We start from the raw sequence: 21,800 nt of genomic DNA on the forward strand, positions 1-21,800 counted from the left end.
TTCTACAGTGTAGATTTACCTCGACGTTCTCGTTGATTTCCTTTTCCAAACCCTCCCAGAAGACCCCACCGTCGCTGGCGGCGGCCACGTTGGTGAATACGGTGTCCCTGAAGATGGTCTTCATGGCGTTAGGGTTGGTGGCGAAACTGGTGCCCGGCGCGACTCCGAAGAACCCATTCTCAGGGTTGATGGCGCGCAATTTGCCTTCTCGGTCGAATCTCATCCAAGCAATGTCGTCCCCTACGCATTCGACCTTGTAGCCAGGCAAGGTTGGCCTCATCATGGCCAAGTTCGTTTTGCCGCAAGCGCTAGGAAACGCGGCGGCGATGTAACGCTTTCTACCTTTCGGGCTGGTGATACCCAGTATCTAGAAACGGTAACCGATACAGGATCCCTTAGGCGACTTAACAAACGTGGATCCCTTCTTAATACACTCCTCAAAAGAATTACGGGATCACTTGTGCGAACCCGAAAAATTGGTCCCACTTTACGTGATCATAACTCCGTCAAAAATTGCCGTATCGATATCGTTAAACAATGGTTTGAAAGCGTGAAACCTCTAGTTTCAGATGCTCCCTTTCAAATTGTTGCTATGTTGGTTTTTTACAAAGTTATACCGAGATGAAGACAACATTGACGGTTAACAAAAATTTTGTGCAACTTTGGAACATCACACGGGGAGCAACAAAATCGATTTCGCAAAATCCTGAGGTCGTAGACAAATTTTGAGACCAAATTTGAAATCAGCGTGAAAAAATCTACGGGAAATGATATATAGCATGTTAAAAAAAATTTTTTCCGTGCGTGGTTCTGGAGAAACCACATTTTCTTGAAATTCTACATGTTTAACGAATTTTCTCAACGTTAAAAAACGTTCGTACCATAATCTCCCTAATTTTCCCATATTCTGCAAAGTTTCAGCTATAATTAAAAAAAAATTTCATCGCTCTACCTCGTTTCTATCGAAAGTTCTTTGCTTTTGAATCGAGTTTGGTCCTTTTCCATTCAAAGATGTCAGGCAGCCGCTGTACGTGGCGCGCTAATTTCTGCGAAGCACTAACTTCAAACACAGCTGCCATAGGTAAAAAATGGTCGCACCGAGTTCATGGGGTACTCAATCGAATCGGCAGAATCTGACGTTCGGATCATGGTATTACGATCATTTTTCGCCGAGATATAGCGAGTTAAAGGAAAAATGGAAAGTGTGCATTTTTTAAGCATATTTTCAGAAACACCTGGTATATCGAAATGTTAATGAAATTGAAAAACAAAAAGAGTGCCTTGAAGAGAAAGAAACGCTCTTTATATTGCTTTTTTGCACAAGATTCTACGATAATTTTTTCGCTATCTGGAGTCAGTTAAAGTTAAAAAGCCCATATTTACTTCAACGTTGAATAACTCGAATAACAAAAAAATCGCACAATATTCAACAACCACACAATTTACATAGGAAAGATAGCCCTTCCAAATGATATTAACACGATTTATCAAAAAAATTTGTTGCTCCCCGTGTGATGTTCCAAAGCTGCACAAAATTTTCGTTAACCGTCAATGTTGTCTTCATCTCGCTATAACTTTGTAAAAAGCCAACATAGCAACAATTTGAAACAGAGCATCTGAAACTAGAGGTTTCACGCTTTCAAACCATTGTTTAACGATATCGATACAGCAATTTTTGACGGAGTTATGACCACGTAAAGTGGAACCAATTTTTCGGGTTCGCACAAGTGATCCCTTAATTCTTTTGAGGAGTGTAGTAGGTTCTTAACGATAGACCAAAAAAAAAAATATTCTGACCGTAAATCTACAGTAAAAAAAGAACGTACGAGCATGTGTTCAGCTAGCCAGCCCTCTCTCTTAGCGATCGTCGAGCCGATCCTCAAAGCGAAACACTTCTTCCCCAGCAAAGAATTTCCTCCATAACCACTCCCATAAGAGACGATCTCATTCTTCGCTGGTCTATGCAGGATGATAGTCCTCTCGGGATCGCAAGGCCAGGATGACACCACTGGCACCTTGGTATCCAGCTTCGGGATACCGACCGAGTGCAGACACTTGACGAATTCGTCGTTCCCTAGAGCCTCCAGGACCTTGCTTCCCATTCTAGTCATTATCCTCATCGAGCAGACTACGTAAGGAGAGTCTGTGATCTCTATTCCGATTTTCGAGAGCTGAGAACCCACTGGACCCATACTAAACGGGATCACGTACATCGTTTGACCTAGAACCAAATTGTTGCTTTGAGGGATTTGAAGATTTGTTGTTGCTTGCACCGTAACATTGAGCGAGATTCGTCTTAATCGCTGTGACTTTAAAATAAATTGTAGTGCAAGGGATTAATCGAGTTGAAAGGAGATGCTGACCCTTCATGCATCCAGGAAATCGCTCTAGGATGGCTTGGTCCATGCCGGAGGGGGAAATCCAGTTGCCAAGTTCTCCAGTGACGCCATCGCGAGGGGTGGGTATCGTTTCTCGTTTTGTTTCGGTGCTGATGAACGTGCGTTTCTCTACCCTGGCCACGTCCGCGGGGTTCGTTCTGGCCAGCCAGCTGAGAATTCAATGCAACGAGTTCCATTAATTGGAATTGGCAATATTGGCATATAGCATTCAAGATGATAGGACAGGTATTCCGTTCTACGATATCGTCGGAACCTTATAAAGACAGTGTTATTTAAATGCTGGAAAAATGCCAACAAATTTGAAAATATAAGTACTAACGTCATACACGTGAGTGACTTGAAGTCATTGTATATGTAGATGATTCTATTGACGCATGAATCTAAAGATGTTTACCTATTTGTGTCTAGAACAGCGGTTTCCAACCGGGGAGGCGCGCCCCCAGGGGAGAAAAAAATTAATGTTCATACCATAATATCTACAAATAAATAAACTTCATGTCATAACGTAACAGTACAAATTCAGTGAAGTAATGTTTATTTTTCTTACATTTTTATACGTTCATTTGAGCCCTATTAAAAAATTATCCGGAGCTGAAGATTTAAAAAATAAAAACGCCTTTGCAAACGCTCCGTTTTTGTTCGGCGAATCGTATGCAAAACAGTTGCGACAAATTCCGCTTGTTGATAATACAGTCGGAAGAAGAATCGATGATATATCTGAAGATATTTGCGCTCAATTAGTTTCTCGGCTGCGTACTTCGAAATTCTCCATTCAAGTAGATGGGGCAACTGATATAGCTAAAGATGCCCATTTAATTGCATACGTTCGATATGTTGCGGAAATTAATATATTAGAAGATATATTATTTTGCAAACCCATTCCTGGAAAGACCACATTCATTGAGATGTTTAATAAAATAGACAGTTTTTTTGACGAAAACGACATAACGTGGAATAATTGTATTGGACTGTGCACCGAAGGAGCTCACTCATTGTCCGGACACAAAGCAGGTCTTCAAGCATTGGTCAAAAAGAAAGCACCACATGCTATCTGGACGCACTGTATGCTTCACAGAGCAGCTTTAGTGTCAAAACATATGAGCGCGGAACTGAACAACATTTATACGAAAGTTATAAAAATTATAAACTGCATTAAGAACAGTCCTTTGAGAGCTACGCTGTTTGCAAAACTGTGTGTTGATATGGGAGCTCATTATACCTCACTTCTGTATTATTGCGAAGTTCGCTGGCAATCTCGTGCAAAAGTGATTCAAAGGGTGTTTCAGCTCAAAGAAGAAATAGGCAACCTTTCTCGAAGAAAACCACCATGAAGAGGCACATTTGTGGATGAACGATAATTTGATTGTTAAACTTGCCTATTTGGTTGAAATTTTTGGAAAATTGAGCGGTTTAAATAAATCAATGCAGGGATCACAAATGCATCCCCTTGTTCAAAAAGACAAAGTAAAAGCTTTCATTAAAAAGCTGGAGTTATGGAAATCAAATTTACAAAAGATTGAGTTGGAAATGTTCTCACTTTCAAAAGATTTCTGGGACACAGCCAATATTGAAGCGAGCGAAAATCTTTTTATCGAACACTTGGATGGTTCAGTGCTGCATTTTTCAAATTATTTCAAAGATCTTGATTTCTCAAAGGTTTTGTGGATACAGAATCCATTTATCGACGATCAAGAAGACAAATTTGAGCTGACAACCATCGAAAAGGAAAAATTTATAGAATTATCATGCGACAGCTCACTGAAACAAAAGTTTCAAAACGAAACCATAATTCAATTTTGGGTGAATCTTAGGGGAGAGTATGAATCTTTGTATTGCAAAGCAATGCATGTGCTTTTGTCGTTTGTAACGTCTTATTTATGCGAAACGAGCTTTTCGGCACTGACTGCAATGAAAACCAAATATCGAACCAGGTTAATAGTCGAAAAAGAGTTACGAGTGACACTCTCCAAATTGCCCCCAAGATTTGATAAACTTTGTGCCAATAAAACAACAACACTCGCATTAAATTTTGATGCATTAGATGTAGTTTAATTAGTAATTTAATATAAAAATAAATATGCATTTTCGTATTGTTATAGCAAACCCTTGTTACTATTCTGTTAATTGTAGTTTTCAGTATTTTAATACGTGTCTATATTATATTATTATATTGATTAGAAGATATGGAGGCGCGGAAAAAAATTTTTTTTTACGGAGGCATAGTAGCATAAAGGTTGGAAACCGCTGGTCTAGAATGAAAACTAAATTGACTTACCAATTTTCATACTTCGGCAACGATGTAATGGTGCCATTTTTCTCCAGCAGCTGCAACAAATGTTCGTATTCGGCTTCGCTGCCATCGCAGATGTATATGTCCTTCGGATTGCAGAGGGTTGCGCATTCCTCGATGTACGAGCGAATTTTCCGAGCAAGAGACTCCGCGGGGGCGTTCAGCAGGGGTGTTTTCCCAATGAACTCGTAGTTGTTGTTTATAGCTGGGCTTTTCGCCGCGTGAGTCACCAACAGCCTCGGAAGCCTGTAAAAAGTATGTCAAAATGAAATCATTGTACTCGCGACACTGTCTTGGAGATCATTAAACAAACTATTTCTTCCGGCAAGAATAAAATTGTTTCTGCGATTTTGACTAGAATACGCGATTGTATGAATAAAGAAATTTGTGAATCTTGATACCAAGCGTAAAATTTCGCAAATATTTATGAGCTATCGCGGCGGGCGGTATCTCTTATCAGTCGGCGAAGCAAAAGTGCATTAGATCGCGCGCCGACTGCATTGTGTAACAGGTTGCACCGCGGGAAGGCTGTTCGTTCGATCGATTCACTCTCACTCTCACTTCGTCGAGGACCTTGTCCATGTAAAAAATGTATTTTCGCGTTTGAAGCCTGCCACATGGCAGCCTAGCCGGTTTCTAGTTTTTTCTTTGTGGTTCTCACCGTGTCGAGAACATTCACGTTATACATATTCTCCTGATTCGGATTGCACGTTACGCCTTGTGACGCAATTCAATGCACGGACTTGTTTGCTGGATAGCAGGTCCATTTTCTTTAATGAGCCGGCAACGAAAATTTGACTGCATCCGTGCGGAACAAAATAGAGAAATGATTCTGCTAATTAAGGATTATGTAAGGATCAAAGTCTGGCTTTAAACGATCTACAAAATTCATTCGAAATTCTGGATAGAATTCGTTGCGATGGTGTCGGATTATTTGTTATCGCGCCAAGTATTGATTCTGTGATAAGGGAGCTGAATGAATCTCTCGGAATAAAATAATGGGTCCGTTTTATCTCGTTCGCGAGGGTATTGGAAAGTGCTGTTCGGGATTCAAATCGAGCTATAAGATATGAGCTTTCCGAGATGTAAGCGGAAAACCAAAAAAGGGGACCTTCTACGAGTAGGGACTTTTAGTATGTTTACCTCCTAACTAGTCCAAACAAAGTTCCAAAGTTAAAAATTGTGTTCCTTCCATTTCCCTCTACACCCCCTTCATGAGCATTCATTGACTGGACTATCTGGCATTCCGACCGTCGCACAGTGCGCCGAACCATTGATAAAAATCGAAATGTCACTGTTTCATATCGATTTAAAACTATGTTCATACTATGTCAAAATGTCCAAAAAAATCATTTTTTGAAAAAAAATTTAAAAAATTCAGTAGGAAAGTGGACAAAGTGGACAAAGTTCTGCAACTTGTGACTCGATAAGCAATACTGCAAATTATAAGCTAACTTATTACAATTCATTTAATCACGTTACATTCATTGTCAGTGACAAGGATCAACCTGTAGCAATTGAGCGTATGCTTGCAAGGCTAAACGTTCGATCCGCGCGCCTGCCAGAGTTACATGTTGCATCCCGAGGATCCCAAGAACCGAAGAGCCGTAAACTTTTGCGTTCTTCCCACCGCTACTTACTGCGGGTAGGAAAATTGAACCGCGTGAGGCATTCCTCCGTTCCTCTGGCTGGTCCGATGACGAAGGATCGCGAACCGTGCGGTCTGACCGGTACAGGGTGCATTCACCGTTCTCAGCAGACCCGAGCAGCAAACCCTGAGTCCGGGGGTTGATCCAGCAACAACGGAGAACCGTCTGGTAGCTCTGAGGCCGGTGGTGAAGCTTGACCACCGAGTGGGATCGATTCTTAGCAACATATTGCTCGGTGATCGCTTTTATAGGATCGACAAAAGCAACGACGAGACCTAGACGGTTCGATTCACGGATTGGCCGAGTGCACTTCCGGTGGATGGGGGGGGGGGGTGGCCGCAGAAACGGAGATCGAGATCGATCGGCGGATCAGTTGCACGGAAGGGTCGTCCTCGATCGGGAGCTTCGTTACGAGCGCCTAGGGTGTAGAGAACAATCCTGTTTTGCTGGACCGGTTGAATCGGTTGTAGCTGCAGTTAATTGATTCGAGCCACGATCCACAAGCGGGTAGATGTTGATTTTAGCGGTTCCGATCGACGACTGAACACGGCAGAACGACGACAAGCTTGGCGAACTGTCCGACCACGGCCGACCACACGGATACTGGCAGACTAACTCGGACCGGCCAAGCTGCAGAAGTAAAAGCAATCGCTCGCCGATTAATCGACCCACGCTCCCGTTAACACGAAATCGCCGGCACCGGTCGGGTTTTACGCTGAAAGCTTGCTAGCGACACTTGCTCTTCTATTTTTGCGCGAACACTTTCCCCGGTCGCCCGCTATACCGTTCGCCGCGCGACGATTATTCGCGAACTGACGAGCGACTCGCTCTCCTCCGCGAATTATCGGAGCGCACCCGTGGCATTTTAGACAGGTGACACGCGTCGCTTTACGATACATGTTGTATCTTTTGCAATCGCGTTTGGCAATCGTGCCGGCGGCGCGGCGTAACGGAAGATTCGCAGCAATCGCAGCTTGGAAGCGAGATCCTTCGGATTCCCTGCCGCCTGCCGCGTGTACCATTTTTGGTTCCCACCCCGATTCTCATAAATAGACAGCGGATCTTTATGCAAATTACACATTTTCTACCTGGAGCAAAAGAAAAATCTACTTTCTTTCATATAATTATTTAACACATTACCGACCGGGGAATATTGCATAATTTTGAAAAATCTATGGTAGATGGCTAAACACTTTTTAATGGAACCTTCAATAGCAACAGCTATTTTCATTGTGTACGAACAGGTCACCCTCAATAACGTCATCTAATAGTTTCATTTAAGATTGCAATTAGTCCAGTCAATGAATGCTCATAAGGGGGGTGTAGAGGGAAATGGAAGGAACACAATTTTTAACTTTGGGACTTTGTTTGGACTAGTTAGGAAGTAAACATACTAAAAGTCCCTACTCCTAGGAGGTGAGCGGTGTACAGGGGGGCACGTAGAAGGTCCCCTTTTTCGGCTTTCCGCTTATATCTTGGAAACTATGCGTCCTAGCGATAAGACCATTCTGTACAGAATTGAAGGTGACAAAACATGCCATAAGGTTGATTCTATCCAATTTTTCGCTAGAATGCATAATTTCCGAGATATAAGCCGAAAACCGAAAAGGGGGACCTTCTATGTGAATTTGAAGTTGAAATTGAAAAATTGAAGTTGAATTTCAGAAATTGATGTTGAAACTGAAAAATTGAAGTTGAAATTGAGAAATTGATGTTGAAACTGGAAAAGTGAAGTTGAAATTGAAGTTGGAGTGTTGAAATTGAAATTGCAGGAAAAACACTAACTCGAACAAATAATACCAAAGTGAACTTTGAGCACGGATATCTCGGAAACTATGCGAGATAGCGAAAAGCTGAATTGAATCAATCTTGTGGCACATTTTTTCAGCTTTAATTTTGTATAGAATCGTCTTATCGCTAGGATACATAGTTTCCGAGATATATGCGGAAAACCGAAAAAGGGGACCTTCTACATGCCCCCTGCACCCCGCTCACCTCCTAGGAGTGGGGACTTTTAATATGTTTACCTCCTAACTAGTCCAAACAAAGACCCAAAGTTAAAAATTGTGTTCCTTCCATTTCCCTCTACAACTTTTCGTTGACTGGACTAAATGTAAAAGAACATTTCTATGCTTTCTTTTGATGCAGCATAATTATTGAAAATCTTATTAATAGGCTTCCGGTAGGTAAAGTGTTAACATCTTCTAATGCCTTCGCTGTTTTAAATTGCACTGTACTCATTTTTGTCCTGAATTCATAAAATCCGTTGTCTAGTCGCGAAATTAGCGAACGTCAATTTATTCGTTTCGAAACGAACGAATTTATTGTGTAAACTGCGAAATTCATTATGCAATAACTAATAATAATTATGAACGACTCTCTCCGATGGTTGTTTATACGAATAAAATAGACTAGACTTGCGTGAAACACGCAAAAGTCACGAACAGAGTTCTGAGTACAGGTTTGTATGGTTTGAGCACTCCAACAAGATTGATCTTCTTGTTCGTTTGTCGAGCGAAGATTACAGAATGTTTCGAAATTGGTTGACGAAAAGTGAAAATGATGCAAGCTCTGTTTCCGAGCGCTGTCGTTGAGTTACGATTACAAATAACATGTTGATTGTCGCGGTGCTTATGTACGAGTGCCACAATCGATTATCGTAGGTTTAGAAATTCATTTCGTAGTTGAAAATCAATTTTGACTAGCCTTGTTCGCAGGCAGGGCAAAGATGCATGAATTAAAATATTTAAAAAATCTATTATCCAAAATAATCTGACAATTACCACTAGACTGCGGATCTTTATGCAAATTAAAAATTGTCTGTATCGATTGCAAGGAATAGAAACCGAACAGGATGTTATTTCTTCCCTCAATAATTTTAATAGATGAGAAATCATATATTGACATCTTCAATTTTTAAAATTTTCCTACAATTTTCAATTTCATCTACTCAATTTTGCTATAAATGCATAAAGATCCGCAGTATAATTGCGATCAAATGCGATGATTTGAACAGATTTCAATTGAAAATGAAACTACAATTGATTCACTGTGGCAACCACGAATTAATTTGTACACCTAAAGGTTTCTCTAATCGATTAGGACTGCTATGAATCTATAGAAAGTTACTATGTATACAAAGTTACTACATATAGTGGATGAAGAAGCCTGATTCGATGATAATAATGAACCGAAAGGGATTCTTCCGATATTAAAACGGGATTGAGTCGCCGCGCCGCGCCGCGCCGTCGCAAGATGTATTCTACAAGTGAATCGCTTCTTTCAAACTCCACTTAATACTTTCTAATGAATGACTTGGAACCTCGGGTCGCCATGTTCTTGTTCGCAATGCGATTTCACCATCGATCTGTTGCCGATGCTAATTCCAACAATCCCTAGAAAACTGCATAACTAAATCGTTTCTTGGATGGCTGAAAAAGTTCGATTTCTGAATGAAAGTTGTCGATGAGAAAATCGTTGGAAGACAATGAAGACTGTTGAGTGTTAGCAATACGATACCGGGAATCGGATGTTAGTTCGCACCGCACCGGAAGACGTCGATAGGAAGTCGGTGTTTTGAAAATACGGACCAAAGTGTCGTGAATATATCTGAAACAGAAGTAGAAGTAGGTAGATAGTCCGATATCGATCGATATTGTGGAATAATTGTTTCGCGGCTGCCGATTCTTGGATAAATAAGGATAGATCTAAGATTCTCGAATGTACGGCGTCGGCGATTGTTGAAAATCAATTATTGCCGAACGCGGTCTCGATATCTAATCGATGAGCCATTAGTTCAAAGTGTAATTCCGGAATCGCCGTCGACGTCGGGACAGAATCAATCCTTCTAAGATAAAATAAAGAACAAGAAACATTTTCGGAAGTTCTTTACTCAAATTGTCGATGGACGTGATTAATTGTTTAGATTGCTCGGATCAAGATACGCGACCTTTGCCTCTTGATTCATTTCGGAAAGTGCATCGGCTGAATTCGCGAGCAAAGAAAAAATATGAAGTTGCCGAGACGAGATTGCTCGGAGAAAGGAAATGTGTCCGTCCGCTTGTTGTACTTTGATCTAAGCTGGCTAACGCGCAGCTCATTCAATTTTATTTTTCGCAGAGACTCTCGAACAACTTCGAACTTTGTTTGGGGTCCAGAGTCGGTTGTCTTTAATCGTGGTGATTAATTTCCTGGAAAATTCCTGCAATCCGCTCCAGCGTTAGCAACCGGGCTGCTCATTGTGCTATGTATCGATCTAAAATATATTTACTGTTTAATAATAAGTTTCCAATGGTACTAATGTTCGCGCGCGATTGAGTAGATGGAAAAATTAATTAGCCCCGCAGTTGCTCGAAATCAATTGTCGCAATTTATTCGTGTCTGGTCCAAGGCGACGCGACGCGACGTTCCCCGTCGAGTTTATCAGCGTTTATCATTTTTCATCACCCCACGCATTTAATTGCAATCGTTGTTTAACGAGGCTCATGTCCAACGAGTTTTTCCCTTAAGGAGATAACACTTTGGCTTTTCAAAATGTCTACCAGCCTTCTTCTAATCATTTTCTAATCTCATAAAACGATGTTGACATTTCTTAACAAATCTTGAATATACATGCATATAAAGTGATCTCTTTGGAACCGTCGAATGTACTTACTCACGACATACGCCACACTATTGAATCATAAATGTATACAGCTGTACACATTCGTTTTATCGTGTTCTTTTACTAATTAAAATTTCGTCCAACGAGCCGAAGAAGCGTTTCTGAAATCGTCGAGGACAAGTTTTGTATTATTATTTCCCTCTCGTAATCATTGCATGATTGTCGCATATTTTTCTGAACTCGTTGGTTCGCGAAATCATTGGCCATGTTATCGCTTATTCTTTGCACTCTGAAATTTCTGGTAATCCCATAGACTTATTTTGACAGCACGTGCTTTAGCAAAGGTGTCAAATGTTATCGCGACAGCCAGCAGCTTCTTGGAAAGAAGACAACGATCGAACACTTGCGTATCATCGGGTATAACTTTTAGCAACCACCTGACCCCATTGAATCTTACAGTTCTAAAAGTTGGAACTGTGGACCTTGTTGTGTCAACGATCAGGTCAGCAGATTCAAGTTAATCTTCGTCAGCTCTCGGTATATATCGATTCGTCGTTTCTACAATTATTCCGAGTATATTGGCGAGGCAAATAAATTCGGCTATTGCCTGGGATACGCTTCGCTTCTAATCCTAATGGCCACCATTTTGAAGCGAGACTCGCGCTCTGTTGTATTGGTCATTGAACAACAACTTCTGTTTCCTTCCTTTGGAAAGTCAGTTTACAGAAAGTTCTGTAGCCTGATAAATTCTCTCTAATTTTATTTGAAAATGGCGGGAACTGTAATTATTATTGCTATATCAATACAAAGACTAGACAATAACGGCGGTTGTCCGTCATTCGTGAGTCTAATATTTCCCGAGGCTGACCACTGGCAATAAGTTTAACGTTCAGAGTGATGCAACAATTGTTGCCCGACAAAAACATTTATACGTTTCCATTCGCGGAGGAAAGGAACATATGAAGGATGTAACGGGGCAGAGAGCCATCGGTTTCCGGTTCGAGCCGGTTGCTAAAAATCGAGCCGGTTAGCGGCTCGGCTGCTGTCGAGATTCTTCAGTTCCTTTCCTTTCTTTTCGAATCATCGATAGCGCCCCCCGATGTCTTGTGTTGGGGGCACGCACACAATCAACAGGAAAGTCGCGCGTGTTTTGACGTATCTGGAGTCTGGAGGCTCGGCTGTACGGTCGGCGATATGTTTATCGTTATTGATTGCGTAATGCGGTAGGCACGGCCGCGAGCTTCTTATATGTCAACAACAATTTCATAAGACAAACTTATTCCAGTCGACGGCGTTACTTTGTTGACTTCGGAGTCCTCCTTCTCTTGGTCCATTTGTTTGTCCCAATTTCATTGTCCTGCAACGGCTCCTCGGTATCGGTAAATTCTTTATTCTGATGGTGTTCAAATACTTCTTTCGTTTGCGATCCTAAAAAAATTCAAGATGCTTAAATATATTAATTACAGCGGCCGAAATAATGATAGGTTCACTTCAATTTGTTGACGTAATGTTGTGTTTGATGCAGTATTATTGATTTTACTTATCATTATTATATTTATTCATTCTAATAAAATTAACAAAATACACAGCCCAATTGAATAACACAATGTTAATTAATGTCAATTACAAATTTTCTACTACAACACTTGAATGTTAGTTGCGAAATAAACATAGGTTCATTGTGTATTTTCACATAAAAAATTAAAAAAAATAAAAAATAAAAATAATTCACTACTTGGTTGAACCTCCTTTGTGTTTTATAACTTCAAATATTCTGCGTGGAATTAATTAAATGAATTTTTGTAATGTGTCTAATTTAATTTCAGACCACTCCTCTCTAATCCCATTTTTTATTTCTGAAACAGTGCTATACTGTTTCCCATTGTCGTATACCTTTCGTGCTAATATTCCCCGAAGATTTTCAATCGGATTTAGGTGCGGACTCCTTGATGCCAGGGTAAAACTTCAATTTTTACCCTCTCAAAGTAGTTTTTAATTGTTTTTGCACGATGTATTGTTGCATTATCGTGTTGGAATATTAAATTAGGTCCACCAATCTCGTCGCTATATTCATCCAGTACGTATTCCAATAGTTCCCGATATTTTTCGGCATTGGTTTTTGGAGGGAACCACATTATCGGAGTCTTACCGTTCCAGCCGAATGCAGCCCAAACCGTTACACATCCTCCTCCATGTACTCTTGTCATGTTTACACTTTTTCATCACGCAGATCGTGTCAGTAATATTAATACCCATCTGGGCCGTCCAAATTAAATCTTTTTTCATCAGAAAAAATCACCGTCTTCTACTTTTTGGTCCACGACATATAATATTCTGCAAACTTTAATCTTCCCTCCTTGTGGAATTTAGTTAGCGGAGGTTTTTTCGCATTTTTAGAACATTTAAGTGTCCTACTCGATCTCACAACTTGCTGCACACGTCGAACACCAACTGGCAAGTTAATTTCATTTTTATTTTAGAGGCATGAAGCATATTTTGTCGTGTTTCTTGAAAAATTTTAGATCTTTGTCCCTATGTGTCAATTTTTTTGGATGCCCCGTACACGTTTTACTCTGCCTTCTTTCCATTTAATTTTAAAAAATTGTTAATGACATTTAATGACTTTTTCAATCTTGCAATTTCTCTGTTAAAGAGACTCGTATTGTGGAAAGCAATAATTTGGCCCGTTTCGTTATCATTTAACGATTTCCCCGTGTCATTGTGCTTTAATAATATTAAACGACCATAAAATATTTGTTATAATTCTTATACTTCATAAATCTGCGTACTTACCTTACAAAAACGTTCAAAAAATTGCACTATCAACAGTAATTTTTAAATATTCCTCCGTGAACCTAAGATTATTTCGCATCTTGTACTCGATAATTTTCAAAGCATTTTTGAAACAGATACATCATTACACTAATACTGTTGACAGTTGACTGACTGCTTACACAATGTGTAGAACACATTCTTGCGAAATAAAAACAAATGCCACAGTGCACTTCAGAATACGAAAATAGAAGTAGAAGCAGTAAATCAGCCGATGCGGCTACTGAACCTATCATTATTTCGGCCACTGTATATGTATAGAGTTCCAAATGTCATGGATAATTTAATCGATATTAATTGCTAATTTCGAATCTGTATTTAGTCTCCAGAATACTCGATTATTTATATTTCTGACATTTCAATCGTGTGATTATCCTGTGTAGGACAACTTGAAATTTCTGACGAGACTATACATGTACATACATTGTATATTGCAGCCTAGGATTTCGACATCGAATTCTGCGTTGTCAGACGCGGTTGCTTCAGATATTTCTGATTAGAGAACCCCCGCGACGCGACGCGACGCCTCGGCGGAAATATCTCTGGTCTTTAACCCTAAATGCTCGTAATAACGAGCAGCATTATCGTTGCTTTTGCTATTCAGTTTTCTTATGCTCGTTGCTTGCTGAAAAGAACGGAACGATTTCATCAGCTCGCTATTGTCTATCGTATCGAATTATTTTATTAAGAAATCGTGACGACACGTCTGCCGATTCTCTCGCCTCGTTAATGTCCAATTTTAACAACTTCTTGCAGGTTTATAATTATTACGCTTTAACAAATCATGGACCAGAGCTATGTGAAAAAGTTGTATCGGACCCGTTGTCGTACCGTTCTGGACTGTCGAAACACGATAGTCCAGTCAATGAATGCTCATAACAGGGGTCTAGAGGGAAATGGAAGGAACACAATTTTTAACTTTGGGACTTTGTTTGGACAAGTTAGGAGGTAAACATACTAAAAGTCCCCACTCCTAGGAGGCGAGCATGTACAAGATCCCCTTTTTCGGTTTTCCGCTTATATCTCGGAAACTATGCGTCCTAGCGATAAGACCATTCTATACAAAATTAAAGCTGACAAAATGTGCCACAAGATTGATTCGACTCAGTTTTTCGCTATCTCGCATAGTTTCCGAGAGATATCCGCGCTCAAAGTTCACTAATTGTGCTGAAGAGTTAGCTAGTTAAATAAGGCAAAAATTTCTTTTTCACAATTAGTGAACTTTGAGCGCGGATATCTCGGAAACTATGCGAGATAGCGAAAAACTGAATCCAATCAATCTTGTGGCACATTTTGTCAGCTTTAATTTTGTATGGAATGGTCTTATCGCTAGGACGCATAGTTTCCGAGATATAAGCGGAAAACCGAAAAAGGGGACCTTCTACGTGCCCCCCTATACCTTGCTCACCTCCTAGGAGTGGGGACTTTTAGTATGTTTACCTCCTAACTAGTCCAAACAAAGACCCAAAGTTGAAAATTGTGTTCCTTCCACATTTTCCTCTACAACTTTTCGTTGACTGGACTAACAAATGTGTGGACACTGGTAGTGTGAGGAAACACGAGCGCTCCAACCCTCCGGCTAAATTTCTGAACCTAATTCATAAGAAGCTCCGGGAGCTCTTCGGTGAACCCGGAAGCGAGATTGAATATTGTAAGAGAGCATATATGTATACATATAGGCTAAAGCATGTATGTAATCTTCTTCTTCTTGGGAAGAGGTGCGACAGAGGCAGATTAAAATATGGGGGACGGGTTGATTCACAGCAGCACCCCTGTAGAAGTGTCAGGCAAGCCATATGTCATCAGTAATTCCTCGATCAACACGAATTCCTCGACGAACATCTCCAGACGGCTCCTAACACGACCAGCAAAAAAGCTGGGAAGAAGCAGAAACCGGCGGAAGATAAGAAAAAGAAGAAACCGGCGGAGAAGAAGACGGAAGTGAGAATAAACCGTAAGAAGAGAAAGCCTCAATAGCACGTAAGTAGCGACAGCGATTAGCTGACCACAGCGGAACAGACAGATAACGAGAAACAAAACCTAGAGCAGTCCGTGAGGTCTCCGACAAAGGGACTTGCACTGTTCGAAGATGCCGCGTCCCCAGAATTGGTTCGAGAAGCTCAAGCCATTCACGAATATAAGTTTGATTCGCCTGTTCGCCAGCGTCGCAAATATGCCCTGTGTCCAGTCAGGGTAGATTTAGAGGACGGTGAGAAAACCTTGCCTGTGAAGGACCTTCCCCGTCTTCGGACATTTACCACACTCCCCCCTCTCTTCCACTCTCAACTAGTTTCACCGGGACCTACAGTTTATAAAGGTGGGTTCCGAACCACCTAGGGCACCACAGTTTTTAAAAAGGCGCATGGAATGATATTTCCAGAGGTGCCGGCGCGGCGGGATTCGAACCCGAACCACGAAAAGTTCACAATCGTGCGCTCTACCCGCTGAGCCACTGCGCGCCCTAATTGTTGCTCAGTAATTAAACTGTTTTTAATTCTGAACTGACAGAGACGCGATGATTAGACTGCGGACTAACCTGGGGGTAATTTTAATCAAATTTCAGGAAGAAGTGACCCAGTCAGGACCTACCCAGGTGTGGCACATCGCCGAAAAAAAGAAAACTGAAATCAATATTGATAAATCTAAGCGATCGATAGTCGATTTAAAAATTCATACAACAGCAGCTGATATGCTCTGGGATGAGTAAGTATGTCAGGGAACATCCAGAGGAAATGCGGGAGTATACATATTGCTCCACCTGCGGAACGACAATAAGCAAGGTTTTTCCTTTCAAAGAGCAAGGACTCAAATAAGAGTGATAAAGGTATACAATGAATTCCTTCGGAGTTAAAGTAGCATCAAGTACAAAGCGTTAATAAGTTGATGTGACTAAAATTTCTTTGAAAGTAAGGGCCCGTTCAGACACGGCGGTATCCGCGCGATTTGAACCGCGTCAAAATTGACAGTCGTTCAGGATGTCGCGGCTGCCGCCTCTGAACCGCGGAAATCAAATCCGCGCTGTCCCCGCGCGATTTTCATCGAGCGAGGTGAACAAAGACGATTCGAAAAGAGCAAATATAGCGGTGAATATACATATACCTACCACATAAGGTCTGTGAAAGATTTAGACGGCGAAAGATACGTTAAAGAAAAAGACAATTAGCGAATTATATGAAGCGTAAAAATATATTTTTGTTGAATATTATATATTGTATAAATATTAATTGATATTTGAGTTGGTGAATGAAATTCACGTTTTTCTCACGTTATATAGTCTCTATATGTACATTATTTTGATTTTACACTATTTTCAAGAAATTGTTGTTTCAATAAACGTTTATTTATTAGATAATATGAGACCTCATTATTTTCGAATTATACGTTACGCACATAATTGATCACACACACTTCAAATCAGAATAACTTTTTTATCGTTTGGTCCATTCATAATGATCAATTATGTGCGTGACTTTAGATTTTCCCTTACGCCTTACAAGAATATCTCGCGCTGTTATCAACGGTTTCGAATTCAAAGATGTCGCGGGCATTGTACAGCTGATGTTCAATTTCTGGTTCGAAATGTACCCCTCTCTGATGACCAGTCCAGTCTACGGCACGGGCACCGTGGTCTACGGTCTTATTGTTAGTGGGAGTGGGAGACGTTGGAGTGTGCGCATGGTGCTGGAATAGGATAGTGGAAGGGGAAAAGGAGGAGAATGTGTGAGAGCCGTTTGGCTAATACAATTTAGAATTTTAAAACTGATACAATTTAGCATGGTAAAAGGGGGTATAGATTCTGTTCCATGCTAAATATCCGACATCCTCCGCCATCTATCGAAGCCGAAACGAAGTTGGTGCCCGCGCGACAAGATGGCCGCGCGTTCGGCCGGTATATCGGTTTGATTTTACGTATTCCGCGGTACGTATCAGCTGTTCGGGTGACAGTTTGCCAGCCGTGAGCAGTGCGTCGAGGCTTATTGTTTGGGAAGCAATATGGCTATCTGGTGACTAGTAAGAGTGCGATACGTAGACAAAGGGGCAACGCAGTTCTCATGGTAGTTGGAGACGCGTTGTGCGTGCCGTTCTACCTTGTCTAAGTAGAAACCAACCCACGGGGAAGTTCGTAGAATGTTGGAGCTGGAGGTGGTGCCCGAGAGATCCCTCGGCTGCGAGCAGTGGGAATTTATTTTAGGCAAGTGACGAAACCACTCGTAATGTATCGCGGCCTATCCCGTATTACGCGTAATTTTCAAACGTGTCAATCTCGATCGAAATCGATCCGAATCGATCCACGGCACACGAACGGATCAATGGGAAGGATCGCGGGGTTCCGAGGGCCGTAGTGCGTCTTATCGATGCTGCCGTGATACGAGCGAGCGAGCCCGCACACTTGCACACCCCGTAATATCGGTTCTATTTGTAAACACCTCCGCTTGACAATCGTATGCGCGTAAACAAAGAAAATGGAGCCCATCCGAGGATAAATATTTTGTTGCCGCATTATGTAATTGTTGACAGTCGTTCGCCACTTTGTTGAACGTTCTCTGGGGCTGGGAATCCATTCTTAGACTGAGAATTTATCAGAAATAGACGCTCGGCTCTGCCACCCGCTGAGAAATACAGAGTCGTCCGCCCAGAGTCGTTTAGTCGCGTCGGGTCGTTTATTTATGCGCATTTACTATCAAATAATGCATAACCGAGTTGAAATTAATTGGTTGCTGCACACGCACGCACACATACGCAGCATAGCACTTGGGACGATTGGTTTACTTTTTGCTGACTCCGGTTGTCTTTCTAGGTATGCATTTTTCCCAGTCTGTGTCAATAATACAATCCCAAGTGGGCATTATAAGAGGAGTACAAGTACTTTATAGCGATAGCGTAAGTAAATCTACGAATGTCAATTGAATTTTCAATTCAATTTTCTTTTCTCTATGTTGGTTGTTGTTGAATCGATGTCTGATTTGCAGAATCCTTTAGACGTAGACTTAGTGATAAATTTACCTCACGATGGCGTTCGGCTTATATTCGACCCAGTGGTGCAAAGGCTCAAGATAATTGAAATTTATAATATGAAACTAGTGAAACTTAAGTATTGCGGTCTACCATTCAACTCGCCAGAGGTATTGCCATCTATCGAACAGATCGAGCATTCATTCGGGGCTACTCATCCTGGTGTTTACGATAGCGACAAACAGGTACAGTGTTCTGGTGCTGTTAACAACTCCCGACAAATACAAAACAATTATTTAACAATTTGCGTTCTGTTCCATAGGTGTTTGTTTTGAACTTCCGAGGACTGTCGTTTTACTTCCCCATCGACTCAAAGTTTCAGCCTGGGTACGCTCACGGACTTGGGTCGTTACAATTTCCAAACGGGACTTCCCCTCTTGTAGCAAAGACAGCTATCTACGTCGGTAACATGGCTGCTGGGAGTGGAAGCGACGAGCACAACCTAAAGACACCGCCACCTCCCCTACCGCTTGTAATTATTGTTTGTTAGCGTTGGTAGTTTAAGATACGCGTTAGCCAAGACATCTTTAACACTGTACATCTGTATTTCGGCAGGTCTGCTATCATAATAATCTGTATTTAGAGAAGGCAGACGTTATACGGGATAAGACTCGTACTCGTGGTCTCAGACTGCATCTCTTCACGGAAGGTAGCTCTGTCACCAGGGTATTGCTGGAGCCGAAGAAACACTGCTTGACCAAAGAGGTATTATGTTACAACTTAACTCGTGAAGCTCCGTGATCTTCCTCGGATTACCTGTCAGGGACTCGAAGGCATTTATCTATTTATTTTATCGGCATAGGATTCTACGAATACAGATATCATGAAACAAAACTTTTTATGTTCTTTCGAAAAGGAGACAGTGCAGTTGCAAAGGGTTGATTTTATGGATTAAATGAGCAGTGAAAAAAATACTGTGCGTTTTCAGGTGTTGTTCGGCGATACCTGCGAAGATGTGTTGAGCGCCTTGGGCGCGCCATCACGTGTGTTCTTCAAGGCAGAGGACAAAATGCGGATTCACAGTCCTCATGCGCACAAACGCGATAAAATAAGGCGATCTGATTTCTTCTACAATTATTTTACCTTAGGATTGGTAAGCTTCTCGAGAAACGTCTTACGATATCGAATTAATACTGTTTTGGACCGCAGTCTAATTATAATGCACAATTTTAACTAACATCGTGTGTCTCATTTGCAGGACGTTTTGTTTGATGCCAAAACCCAATGTGTTAAGAAGTTTGTGTTACACACAAATTACCCAGGACACTATAATTTTAATATGTATCATCGCTGCGAATTCTCGTTATCTCTGCCGCCAGAAAATAATTCCACTGAATCGGGAAAACTCATTGACGTTTCCCCATCTCCAGTTACGGTGAGACATGAAAGCTATTTTAATTTCTACTCTCTCTCTCTCTCATCACTCATGCAATTTATTCGTTCGAGATAAACGATAGATCGTTATCGTTGCTGACTCCGCGCGCGTTCGCAACACAGTTACACCATCCGTAGTTGTCGTAGGAGATAAACTGAGACTTTTCAGATACAAAGGAAGTATTAATTGGTCTTTATTCTTTAGATCACTGCCTATACTAAATGGGATAGAATAAGCGAGCAGTTGAAGGCCAGTGCGAGACCGGTGGTCTTGAATCGAGCGTCTTCGACGAACACGACAAATCCGTTTGGATGCACGTTTTGTTATGGTATTCGCGACGCGATCGTCGAGGTGATGGCGAATCAGCACATCGCGAGCGTAACTTTGTACAGGGCGGCGTGACCTTGATCATTCGCGCGACATTGTGCATTATCGAGCGCTCTGTGAAGAGCTGACGGAAGAAATGGCGTTGGAATAATGTGAAACAAAAAAAAAACCGAAAAGAAATATGTAAGGGAATAGGCAGGTTTTAACGTTGGCAATCGCATAATAACAGTTACTCCGAAAGGCTGCATGGTCCCGGAGGGAAGTGATAAGAGCGACGCGGTGTCGGATAGCAGACGCAGTTCTTTTTAACAGTAACCGTTTAACGTTAAACGCACGTACGAGGACGTTAGAGAAACCAGTTAACGTTTTTTCGATTGCCGGGAGAGGAAGGTGACGCAGCGCGAGGCTCAGAAACCAGGCGATATCATTTTGAATATCACGTATTGTTGCTTATAATATTTTACATTCTTCCTTGGATGCGTCCATCGGGGAAATAAACGAGCGGAAAACAAGAAAAAAAACGTGTGGAAAGAAAAAGAAAAAGCAAAAAGTACATCAACTAAGGGGTACAAGTGTCTGCAATATTCGATAAATATCATATTTAATATACTGTTTTTATCTTTTGGTTATAAGTTTTAAATATAGCTGAGAATTAAAAAAAATGTGGTTTTGTGTGAGCGATCAATAACTGTAACGATTTGAGCTCGATAGATTGAAAAGAACAAAAAAAAAAGAAAAAAATAAAGAAGAGGAGAGAGGGGAAGTAGCTCCAGAGGATAAGAATTTTGATAGTTGATGAATCTACAGTGATTATAACAACAATAACGATTCAATAATCGTAAGACAAATGTAATAATGTGCTTAGTGCGAGTGCGAAAAAGAAGATGTCCGAGTTTCTTGGATGAAAATTTTGTAACGCATGCTGCAGTTAACAGGCAACAAGACAAAACAAAATGAATGGTACAACCGGAAAATAAATATCGTTCGGGTGCGAGAACCGTGTTCTGGCACCCGCCCGGTCAGTCTGTACAGAATTCTACGTAACGATGTGAATTATAGTATTTCGAATATACTATACGTTAATTTCTTAACATAGCAATGACTTCTCTTTTAAAAAAAGAAGTACCGAGACGACGCAGATTATATGCTAAGCGGAAAAGCGTATGTTTGTCTGTGCAAGGGGAATTAAAACAGATGGCCTGTTTTTTACGCTCCTATCTATTGTACACTCTTGAATATTGTGATACGACAGATTTTAAGATTCGAGAAAGAAAAAAAATAGATTACATTGACTACTTGTTTGCATTAACAC

At 41.1% G+C, this 21,800-nt stretch overlaps 2 protein-coding genes across 2 annotated transcripts in view; one reads left to right on the top strand and one right to left on the bottom strand.

Annotated features, from left to right (window-relative positions):
* LOC143213977 (phosphoenolpyruvate carboxykinase [GTP]) overlaps positions 1–7,141 on the bottom strand; it is an 11,518-nt gene extending 4,377 nt beyond the window's left edge. The window contains exons 1-5 of the mRNA XM_076434412.1: positions 6,330–7,141; positions 4,675–4,935; positions 2,364–2,548; positions 1,827–2,221; positions 20–367 (exon numbers count right to left, since the gene is read on the bottom strand). Coding sequence (XP_076290527.1) covers positions 20–367; positions 1,827–2,221; positions 2,364–2,548; positions 4,675–4,935; positions 6,330–6,565 — 1,425 coding nt within the window. The 5' untranslated portion in view covers positions 6,566–7,141. The remainder of the gene's footprint in view (positions 1–19; positions 368–1,826; positions 2,222–2,363; positions 2,549–4,674; positions 4,936–6,329) is intronic.
* Positions 7,142–17,690: 10,549 nt separating this feature from the next.
* LOC143214004 (PHAF1 protein CG7083) lies at positions 17,691–21,442 on the top strand. Its single transcript, XM_076434471.1, has 8 exons — positions 17,691–17,965; positions 18,572–18,654; positions 18,744–18,971; positions 19,049–19,258; positions 19,342–19,491; positions 19,715–19,879; positions 19,985–20,161; positions 20,366–21,442. The coding sequence occupies exons 1-8, from the start codon at positions 17,902–17,904 to the stop codon at positions 20,561–20,563; spliced, it is 1,275 nt and encodes a 424-aa protein (XP_076290586.1). The 5' UTR covers positions 17,691–17,901; the 3' UTR covers positions 20,564–21,442.
* The last annotated feature ends 358 nt before the right edge of the window (positions 21,443–21,800 follow it).

The sequence above is a fragment of the Lasioglossum baleicum genome, chromosome 1 (genome assembly GCF_051020765.1).
Source record: "Lasioglossum baleicum chromosome 1, iyLasBale1, whole genome shotgun sequence".
Taxonomy (NCBI): Eukaryota; Metazoa; Arthropoda; class Insecta; order Hymenoptera; family Halictidae; genus Lasioglossum; species Lasioglossum baleicum.